Source organism: Bison bison, unplaced genomic scaffold, assembly GCF_000754665.1.
Source record: "Bison bison bison isolate TAMUID 2011002044 unplaced genomic scaffold, Bison_UMD1.0 scf7180017864185, whole genome shotgun sequence".
NCBI classification, from domain to species: Eukaryota; Metazoa; Chordata; class Mammalia; order Artiodactyla; family Bovidae; genus Bison; species Bison bison.
This window is the reverse complement of record NW_011494757.1, coordinates 1,116,701-1,127,662: the sequence shown is the minus strand read 5'-3', so window position 1 is coordinate 1,127,662 and position 10,962 is coordinate 1,116,701. Positions and strand designations below refer to the sequence as shown.

Genomic DNA, 10,962 nt, shown 5'->3' with positions numbered 1-10,962 from the left:
CTGGCCCCCCCACAGGACAAGCTGACCCCAGGCCTCTCCCTCAGGACAGGGGTTCTCTGTTAGGGGCTCTGCTGGAACCAGGATCCTAGATAACCCTGAGCACCTCACTCTGGGGCCATGAATCGTGGACCCTCATCTGCAAAAGGAGGAGTGGAAGACCTCGAGCTCCCTGGTCTCCAAGGTTAGGCCAGACCCAGGGCCAGGACAAGGGTCAGGGTCAGGGTTAGAGTTAGGGTTAGAAGGAACGTACTTCTTGAAGAATTGCGTTTTCAGTTCCAGAGAATAAATGGTGAACCAGTTCAGGGGGATTTTATCCAGAGTAACAGGTCCGATCAATCCTGCAGCGGGGAGACAGCAGAGGTAAGGACACTCTCCAGTGTCCAAGCACAGACTCACAGTCCGGAGTCATCAGTGACCAGGGCTCAGCCCGGGAGGGCACGGACTGGTCTGACCTGCATGCCTGAGGGTCTCCAAACCACCAGGAAAGCTTCCCACCCAAGCCCTGAACTTCCCCTGGAAGTCCCCAGAGGGGCAGGGTCCCCCTGCAGACAGCCAGGACGCCCCCCCCGCTGCAGTGGGAGTCGACAGGACGGAGGGTGGGGACAGACGCCGCTGGTCCCCACACCCAGGGCCCCACCTCTGCCAGGGCTCAGTCTTCCCTCCAACCCCACCCTCAATCTTCGGGTCCAAGTCACGAGGCGGGGAGGGCACGGCTGTTACCAGAGCCCACCTTTCCGCTGATTTTGAATTTTCCATGAAAAATTGACTCGTCCTTGATTCTCCACCAGGATCCTTAGAAGCTGACATTCCTGCTTGTGACAGACCAGTTCATGGGGATATATGGCCACGGAAGGCTTTCCTGGAGCCCAGTCTTCTCAAAGTCCCAGGAGGAAAACAAGCGAAGGGGAGAAGCCGAGGCCCCCCAAGGGCCCTGAATGCTGCTGCTTCAGAGGGTCCTGCCTGGCCCGCCCTCACAGACGCCTGGGGCTCAGCGGCGGTGTGAGAGCGCCGGCCAGGGGCTTGGCAGGAAACGTCCACCGGCACCCAAGTGCAGAAGCTGAAGCGCAGGACACATGAGGGCTGGGGGTGCACATAGACTCTCAGCCCTAGTCCTTCTGCCAGGACCCTGAGGGGCCCATCACCCCACGGCAGACGGGGAGATGGGAGGGTCTGCCTCAGAAACAGCGCATTGCGCTGGAGGCCCGAGTCTAGGGCCGCAACTCGGCTTTCGAGTTACATACCGTGATTGGAGGAATGTCTATGTCCCGATAAACATCGGTCAGAATCCCTAAACTCGTCTCATTCAAAAACACCTGCAAAAGAAGGGCTGGCATCGGACGGACAGGCCCACCCAGAGGAAGGGGGCAGGGAGATCGGGGTTGGGGCGGTCTCCAGGAAGGCAGCCACCAGCCTGCTGTCCACGGGCGGCCAGAAGCGGAGGCCCCAGCAGACTTGCAGCGTGACAGGTAAAGTGGGCCTCTTCCACCCCAGTCAAGCCTCACACACAGAGGTGCTCAAAAGCATATCAAACAGCAAAGGGGCCCACGGCAGCCCCCAAGGTGGAGCTGGGCTGATGTCCTGCCTGCAGCCAGACGCCCAGCCCCACCTGAGCCTCATCTTGTGCGTTGGCATGGAGCCGGCCCCCGGAGCAGATGGTCATCTCATAAAGCACGAACCCGAAGGACTGGCCGTTGCCGTTGTTGATGGGCAGGTTCTCCATGTTGATCGGAACGTTAGAGGTGACCGGCTGAGAGGTGGGCAGGGAGCTGGGGTGAGAACCAGGCCCTTCTCTCTAAGACCCTGGGCAAGCTTGGCTATGCCTCCTAACGGTCCCCAAGAGCCCTTTGATGAGACTCCGTGTGACGACACCTGTGCCCTAGTCTCCACGGACCAGGAGCCTGGGGGCGGGCAGAGGGGCCCCCGCTCTAATCCTGAGAACCAGCAGCGTCAACAACCGAGTCCCAGCTCGACTGCCAGGGAGCAAAGCAACGCATCGAGCAAGCGTGCACTTCGCATCCACAGTGTGCGTGGCATGCCTCACTAGTGGCAGGAGGCTCAGCACAGGAGAAACCCTGTGAGCTCAAGAGGGAACGTCTCCCAGGGCCTAAGACGCTGTGCTCCTTGTGTTGGGGGCCCGGGTTCAGTCCCTGGTCAGGGAACTAGCTCCCATGTGCCACAGCTAAAGATCCCCCGCACGGCGAATAAAACAAAGAGCCGCGAGTAAGACCTGGCACGGCCAAAGCAACACACGCAAAACAGATTAACACGAACAAAAGCAGAGCGGCATCTTCCAAGCAAGGCTCTCCTTCTCTTCTGCGCGGACATGGACCCTAGTCTTGGGGGGAGCTGGGGGGCCCCGCCGTCGGACGAGGTGGTGCTGGAGAGGACGCGGAGCCCAGCTGCACGGGCTGCTGGCTCGGCCATGCTCAGGACAGGGCCTGCGAGCAGGGGTCTCTGTGATCCCACTCCCCCCCAGGCCCCCCACTCTTCAGTTCACACCCGTTCACGGTCTTCCCAGGAGGCACCCCGGCTCTGCCTGCTGGTGCCAAACGTGGACAAAACGTAGGAGCATGTCCCCGCTTTCACAGAAAGCCCTGAAGGCCTCCCTGCTCTGTGGCCTCGGCCCGGCCCCAGCCCCCGTGTCCCCAGTAGCCACCCCCGGTCCCCGGAGCCCAGGGTGCTCACCCTCTGCAGGTAAGGCAGGGCCTCCCACAGCGGCAGGTAGTGAGATAGCTTCAAGGAGGGGTACACCGCCTTGGGAGTGGGACTCGGAACAGGGGGCAGGGGCCTGACTGCAAAGGAAACGGGCAGCGGGAAGCATCCCCTCCTTCCCCACGCTGCCCCGCCCTCCCCGGATTCACGCCGCGGGAGACGGGGTCCCAGCCCCGCGGGGTTCCTCAAGCTGTGAGACGCTGGGAGACCAGACCCCCTGGGAGCTCAGAGCGGGAGGTCTCTGCCGGACGCTGCCCCTGCCTGGCTCCCTGGCATCTGGGAGGCGCACCCCTAAGGTGATCTCCACAGATACAGTTCACAGGGTGACTCTCAGGGGTGCATGAGGGCATCTCCATGCAGAGAGCTTTGTCAACAGTCGCTCCAACTTCTAGCGGACAAGCACCACTCTCTTCACAGAGCAGATGCTGTCCCTTAAAGGGCTTAAAAACAACGCGGCTCTCAGGTGGGAAAACCAGGGTTTGAATGAAGGCAGCCCCTGCCCTCACAAGCACTTTTAAGTTTCTGCCCATAGGGAACCCTTCCCTCTCCTACCCACTCCCACAACTTCCCGAGGATGGCCAGCCCCCCAGCAAAACGGCAGCTGAGTACCCAGGATGGACTCAAAGAGGCTCCGGAGCATGAAGTACTTGGCGGTGTAGTCCCCAGCCTCCGTCAGCACTGCGTCGTAGTCTGCAAGACACCGGCCGCCTTCTCTGGGCAGGGCCCCCCCACCGGCCGCCTTCGCTGGGCTGGGGCCCCCGAAGTGGGTGGGAGCCAACTTCCCAGCCCAGACCACTCTGGCCATCCCCGCAGCCATGCCCGGGTCTGAGGCCACGGCCACCAGGCCTTCCCTGCTTCCTTTCACAGACACTCATCTGCCCCCAGCCCGGCCGCCCAGGAGGCCTCCGGGGCCCACACGGCACCACCCCGGGTTCTGCCGGGGAGCCCAGGTCAGGGGCCCGTGATCAGGACGGGCAGGGCAGAGTGAGAGGTCACGGTGGCCCCTCTGTGGCGAGGTCAGCCTGCTCTCTGCAGTGTGCACATCTCAGAGGGAAGGAAGACAGAGAGAGGAGGGAACTCTCGGTGCTCAGTGTAGATTGGGGCCCCCGGCTCAGGGCGGCCGTGCCGGAGAGCACTTGCCGTAGCTCGTGGTAACACCTCTGTGCTTCTCGAAACTCGTGGCCCCGTTCATGAAACCAAAGTTGGTCCCCCCGTGGAACATGTACACGTTGAAGGAGATCCCATATCTGATAAATTCAGACACGCTCTTTTCAACTTCTGCAGAGGAGGAAGACGAGAAATAGCAGAGGTCAAAACTTCAGAGACGACAGAACCTTTGGGAAAGCCGCTCCTCTCTGGCGCTGCCCCACAGCCAGCTCAACCGTGTGTCCCTCAGAGTCCACGGAGATTCTAACCAGACAGCAGGCGGAATCGACCACAAGTACCCTAGAAAACTAAGCTTGTCCATACTAAGCTAGTGTTAGTCACTCAGTTGTGTCCGACTCTGCAGTCCCACGGACTGTAGCCCCCCCGTCTCCCCTGTCCATGCAATTATCCAGGCAAGAGTACTGGAGTGGCTCGCCATTCCCTTCTCCAATACTAAGAGCCTTTCCAAAAGTTACTTCTCCCAGAGAATTTCACTCTGAGCTACATCTATTAAATAGCAGCCTGAGAGCCTTTACATCACTTAAGGATCGCATGTCCATTAAATTTTTGAAATTATACAAATAATTCATCTATTCTTGCTAACCACCTGCTCGGATGGTGCCTCTGGGGCAGTGGCCGCCGCTGTCTCATTTGTGCCCCACGGCCATCTCCTCGCCGGCCCTAAAGGAGGCAGCCTGGCTGGAAGTTCGCCAGGTGTGGCTCAGCACTGGCTGTGCGCCTCGCTGTCCATCTGGCCGTGCTCAGCCCACTTTCTCTCAGAGCCTCAGCTCCCTTGCCTGCTGAACAGGGTCCTCATCCCTCCCCCATCACACATGGATGAGAATTAACTGATAGGAAGAAACACGCACAGTGCCCGACAGACACGTGGTCGGAAACCCGTGTTGACTGGGGGCCGTCTGGAGTTATTCTTGTTTGCTCCCTATTTTGCTGTTCAAAGCAGGCCTTTCTCAGTTACCTGCTATCTTTCGATTGTTGTCTTTATTTCCAGTACAAGTGAGCTTGCTTTTGTAAATACCGTTAGTAGAAAAACACTTCTATTAACAGCCTCCTCCAGGCACTGCTCTGGGCGGTCTACCAGATCGCCACACTTCATCCTGACAACGGCGCTCCCGGGAGGAGGAGGTTTCAGGGGCCACCTCACTGGGGCCACAGAGCTGGGCCTGAGAGCTTTGCTGCTTTGGCTCCAGGATCTCCAGTCACGCTCACCTCTTGGCCCCTCAGCTGCAGAGGCCTCTGTGACTGTCAGGAGATGCATCCCGCCCTCAGAGACCGTGCGGGACCCCCCGGCAGCTGGCCCTGCCTCTTCTGTCCCCGCACCTGCTTGGTCAGGGGTGGGGACTCATCACTGTTTACCCAAGCACCTGTCCATCCACGGAGCAGCGAGCCTCCAGGGCGTGGAGCCAGTGGCTCAGGCCCCCACGGCCTCAGGCTTGGCCGCAACCCCTCCACAGGAGGTGCAGGTCCGAGAGCTGACCGAAGAGCGGGGCAAGGTGAGCGACCCTCGCAGGTCAGACACCACGGCAGACTCACCGTTCACACCCATCACCCTGTGATCGATTCCCCAGGTATCGAACCAGCCGACCCAGAATTCCATGATCAGAATGGGCTTGTGTCTCTAGGAACAAACCAAATCAAATGCTAAGTCTGACGCCAGGAAGAAGGGAGATCAGAAGATCTGAAGATGACAAGTCAGCATTTGAGGGGCTCCCTCTCCACTCGTCCCTGCTGGGCATGGACGCTCCCTGCCCCTCACCCAGCGCACCCCTGCAACCACCCACAGCAGTGGCTCCTGTTCCCCACAGGCCCAAAAACACACCCCACGTGTATTAAGACAAAGGGACAAAAAGAAACATAAAACCGGGGGTGGGGGCTGATTACCCATCTCAAGAAATCAGAAAAAAGCAGAAAATAAACCAAAGAGTAAAACAAAGGAAATAATAGCCTGATGGCTATTGCCGAGGGCATCCTGCGCTCACAACAAGGACGGCGGGGACCTGTGGCCTGGTGAGGACAGGCTGAGAGGGGAACAGACCACGCAGAAGCCCAGAGCCGTCAGCTCTCTCCGTCAGTAATCGATGGCCTGAGCTCTGATCACCAGAAAGGGCAGAGCTTACCTGGCAGTGACGCCCACCAGCCTGACCTGATGGAAACGCACAAACAGACGCAGAGCACCGCCATGCACGCGCACGGGCCACGCACCAGGAATGGCCACAGCATAAGCCGTGAGGCAAACCGTAGCAGACACGAAAGAACAGTCACACCAGGTAGGTTCTTGGATCTTCACAGCATTAAAACAGAAATCACCAACAGAATGATATCTAGAAAATCCCCAAACGCTGACAAATTAAACAATATGCTTCCAACGGACACATGGAGTAAAGAAACAAAAATTTAGTAATTAAATCCAATGAAAGTTTAATGCTCTGAACATTTTTAAAAACATCACTTGAAAATAAAAAAAATACAGCATTTCAAAATTGGTGGGATGGAGCAAAACCAGTGTACACAGGAAAATTCATAGCACTAAATGCTTGTATTAGAAAAACAGAAAGTCTCAAGTCAGTAACCTAAGCTTCAACCAGAAAAAAAAAAAAAAACCCTAGTAAAAGTAGAGCAAATTCTATCCATTAAGGAAGCATAAGGTAGAAAATGTTAAAGATTATAGCAGAAATAATAGAAAAGAAAAACATAATAGAGAAAAAAGCCAAAATACGGTTCTCTGAAAATATCAACAAAGTGATAAGCTTCAAGTCATACTGACCAAGATTTTTAAAAAAAGAAGAAATACATGAAATTGTCAATAACAGGAGTGGAAGAAAGGTCATCATTACTTACAACAAAGACATTCAAAGGATATTAATGAATCATTACAAACACTCTACGGTCATGAATTCAAAGTACAGGTGAAAAAGGACAGAATAAAGACACGAGCTACTGGAACTCACTCAAGAGGGACTAACCTGAGCCATGCTGCATCCATCAGGAAAACTAAATAAAAAGCCCTCCGAAAAAGAAAATTTCAAGTCCAGATGCGCTCAATGGTGAATTTTACCAAACGGTGAGTAAGATATACTAACATTTCTACAAAATATCTTCCAGGAGATAGAAAAGGAGGGCATTTTATGAGGTCAGCATGACCCTAATTCCAAAATCGAATAAAGGCATTTCGAGAAAAGAAAACCAAGCATCAGCATTCCTCACGAACACAGAAGCAAAAGTCCTCAACAAAATCTGAACGAGCTGAAACCAGTATATAAAATGAGACTACCCCACAACCAAGGGGGATGCAGCCTCAGAATGCAAGCAGGGGTCAGCATTCAAAACGCAAGCGACCTGTGTCAGCACCACCGAGGCGGGGAGCAGGGCCCTGAGGTCCGTGCGCAGCGGGAGCTCCTCCATCGGGAGGGACGCGGCCGCTGTCCTCGGGGGGATGCAGCGCCGCCGTCGCGAGGGACGCGGTGGCAGTTGAGGCCACAACACGTGGGCCTCAGAGTCGTCAGGCAGTATGAGAGACTGGATCCCGAGGCCCCGTTTTGATGAAAGGTCCAGAAAAGCCCATTACGGCTCCCTGGGACGGAGGGAGGGAGGGAGCTGACTGCAGGAGGAGGCCGTCTAGACAGGTGCCAGGTGCAAAACGCCGTGCTAATCATACATTTTCAATGGGCGGATTCAACGGTGTATAAATTGTTCTTCAATAAAACTGCTTTTAAAGGAACGAGAGGAAAACAGCAACAAGGGAGGCGCTGCCCTCAGCACAGCTCCCTGCTTCCAAGGAGGCCGGAGATGCAGAAACCAGTGAGCAAAGGGCTAAAACCGAGGGGACGCCCCTGGCGGGCCAGTGGTCAATGCTTGGCTTCCTGACACAAGGGGTGTGGGTGAGATCCCTGGTCAGGGAACTAGGGACCACATGTCTCTTGGCCAAAAAACAGAAACCGAAAACAGAAGCAATACTGTGACAAATTCAATAAAGACTTTAGAAATGGTACACATCAAAACATCTTAAAAAAAGAGAAAAGACTGTGGAGGAGGGTGGAGGCTGAGGGGAGAGCGCTGTGGCCACAACAGGGGTGTTTGCGCCTGGAAGGGGGTGCAGGCAGGGTGGGTCTGCAGGTGCAGGGAGCCTGCAGAGTTCTGGCGAAGCAGAGCTGATCCCGAGCACCGGGCCCCGCTGAGCCGGGAGAGGGGCCGCCGGCCCGGCGCTGTGTCCATCCACTTCGCGGCTCACGGGGCCAGGGGGCAGAGCTGCCCAGCGCACCTCCGGGGAGACTTCTTAGCCACGGCCCCATGCCAGGCATCCACGTTCACCCCCCTCTGTCCCTTGGGGCCTCCTGGGAGGCACTCCCCGCACTGCCCGAGACAAGTGGCCCTGGTCCGGAAGCTGGGCCCAAGGCCTGTCCTTGAGCAGCTCTGCCCAGGCCCGCAGCCGCCACCTACCTGCAGCTTGTACAGATGCTTGAACGAGTCCACCTTGAACCTCTTCATGTTGATGCTGGCCAGCACTGCAGAGACAGAGAGGACGGGGGGCTGCTGGGGCTCGCCACCCCTGACGTGGGTGGGGGGCGCCCTCGGAGGAAGGGGCAGCAGCGGCTCCTCCCTTTGCACGTGAGAAGGGCTGCCACTCATGCCCTCACGTCCCTGGCACTTCGGGGACAACGTGAGGGAAGAAGGGCAGTTCAAAGCAGCCTGCTGTGTGAAGAGAAGTGGACTAGATCAAGGTCACATGACTCACGTGGACCTGGAACCCCCAGACCCGTGGTGAGCACAGTGTCCACGGTCAACACGCTCTCCACGGTCAGCACACTGCACGGTCAGCACACTCCAAGGTCAGCACACTCCAAGGTCAGCACACTCCAAGGTCAGCACAGCATCCACGGTCAGCACAGTGTCCACAGTCAGCACAGCGTCCACGGTCAGCACACTCCATGGTCAGCACACTCCAAGGTCAGCACAGCATCCATGGTCAGCAAACTCCATGGTCAGCACACTCCATGGTCAGCACAGGGTCCATGTCAGCACAGAGTCCAGGGTCAGCACACTCCAAAATCAGCACACTCCATGGCCAGCACAGGATCCACGGCCAGCAGAGGGTCCACGGCCAGCACACTCCATGGTCAGCACACTCCACGGTCAGCACAGGGTCCATGGTCAGCAGTAACAGAGTGGGCATGCCACCAAGAAGGGGCCCTGGACACATGCTGCCCTGGTCACTGCCCCTGTGGCTGTAGCCTTTTGATTCTGTCCTCCACTGCTCGGCGACATCCCCCCACCACCTGCTGCCTGGGGGCACTGTGCGCCCGCGGTGACCGCAGCCGGGGTCCCAGCTGGCTCTGGAGGCCGGGCCCCACTCAGCACCGCCTCCTGCTGCTACACAGCTCCTAGGCTGGGCAACGCTTGACTCTGAGCATCTCCAGCTCCAGCCCAGACCCTAAGCCACAGAAAGACTGGGAAAGAGGGAAAGGTGCGAGGAAGAGGCTCCAGGGAGACGTCAGGAGTGAGGACCCGGGAGCCCGCCCGCGGGCACGCCACCCCCAAGCCCAAGTCCTCACCAGGCGACATCACGCCCGGGTCCACCCCCGACCCCAAGACCTCACAAGGCGACATCACGCCCATGTCCACCGCCGACCCCGAGTCCTCGCCAGGGCAACATCACCCTCGGCCCGCCATCTGGGCACTTGGGGTCGGGCGTGGGTGTGCGCTTGGCCCTGCTGAGGCTCCTTCAGGAGTCAGTGGTCTTGCCGCAGCCTCGCGTCTCCCCTAAAACAAGTCTGGGTTCCTACCTCCCTTTATATGTCCTCTCATCACTTCCTCTGTGTTGTCCGCGGTCAGGAGCAGCCCTCCAATGCCCCTCTGCTGCAGGGCCTGTGGAGAGAGTCGGACAGGATGACATCACCCCCTTGTTTTCCTTGAAAGAGGGAAATACAAGGCAAGTAGGAGGCAGATATGCCGGGGCTCAGGTAGCAGCACGGGTGCCAGAGAGGAAGGCCCGCGTCGGCACTCTGCACAGGGCGCTCCGCGGCTGGGGGCTGGGGCTCCGGCCAGCCTGCCGTCTTCCCAGGGGTGGGCGCACGGTAGGGGTGAGCCCTGGTACCCTATGGCCGTGGCTCAAATGAAGAGGTCAGAGCTGAGTCCACGAGGGAATGGGGGTTCCTACATCCGGGGAGAGACAGAGAGATGTGGAGAGAGAGATACATGGATGAGACATACAGAGATGGACCTATAGACAACAGATAAACAATAGACGTAAAGACAGATGACACACAGGCAGGTAGATAATAGATAAATGATAAGATTTATAGATAGCTAACATACAGGCAGAAAGATAACAGACACACAGACAGATGACGGACAGACGGCTGACAGCGGGAGGGGCAGACAGGAAGTCAGCGATCACTGGACACGCGACAGGAAGTGAGCAATCACTGGACACGCGACAGGAAGTCAGCCATCACTGGACACACGTGTAGACTGACAGACAGACAGGGGAGCCTTGGAGAGGGCGGTGGGACTGCGGGCCGAGAGAGGTGAGCGTCGCAAAGCCGGGTCCTGTCTGGACTCAGGGATGCACACCCTCCCGGGGAGGTGGGCCGGGGCTGTCCCATCTGGAAGCCATGCTTACTCAGGGAACACACAGCTGACAGACGCCCGGGCGGAGGACCCTGTCTGTGCGTCCTGCGCTCACCAAGCCAGCCTGGGGCCCACAGTGAGTCTACAGGCACAGTCTACAGATCAAGGAATCAGAATCTTGCTGAATGAGACGGACGTGGGGGGCCGGGGGTGACATTGGCTGCAGGGCCCCCCCACTGCGCCTGCCCGAAGTGAGCAAGACACATGGGACCCCCGCTTTACACTCACGCCCTGGTTGCTTCCTGTGGGCTGGGGGCCGAGGGTCTCACCCCAGGGAAGAGCACCAGGACCACGGGTGCCCCCCGACCTGAGACGCCCCCGAGACGGCAAAGACAGCGGAAGAGAGGGTGCCCACGTCACAGGCCGCAGCGGCACGGTCACTGGCCCAGGACTCGGCACTCCCTCCACCCCGCTTCCCCCTGCCCTCCCGGCTCCGACAGGAAGCCTGAGACGGCAGGG

At 57.9% G+C, this 10,962-nt stretch overlaps 1 protein-coding gene across 1 annotated transcript in view; it reads right to left on the bottom strand.

Moving 5' to 3' along the window:
* The window catches only part of GLB1L3 (galactosidase, beta 1-like 3), a 27,575-nt gene that overhangs the window by 2,538 nt on the left and 14,075 nt on the right, over positions 1–10,962 (bottom strand). The window contains exons 8-17 of the mRNA XM_010843726.1: positions 9,657–9,738; positions 8,314–8,378; positions 5,410–5,494; positions 3,853–3,990; positions 3,322–3,402; positions 2,686–2,792; positions 1,607–1,747; positions 1,242–1,313; positions 731–809; positions 251–338 (exon numbers count right to left, since the gene is read on the bottom strand). Of these exons, the coding sequence (XP_010842028.1) occupies positions 251–338; positions 731–809; positions 1,242–1,313; positions 1,607–1,747; positions 2,686–2,792; positions 3,322–3,402; positions 3,853–3,990; positions 5,410–5,494; positions 8,314–8,378; positions 9,657–9,738 (938 nt within the window). The remainder of the gene's footprint in view (positions 1–250; positions 339–730; positions 810–1,241; positions 1,314–1,606; positions 1,748–2,685; positions 2,793–3,321; positions 3,403–3,852; positions 3,991–5,409; positions 5,495–8,313; positions 8,379–9,656; positions 9,739–10,962) is intronic.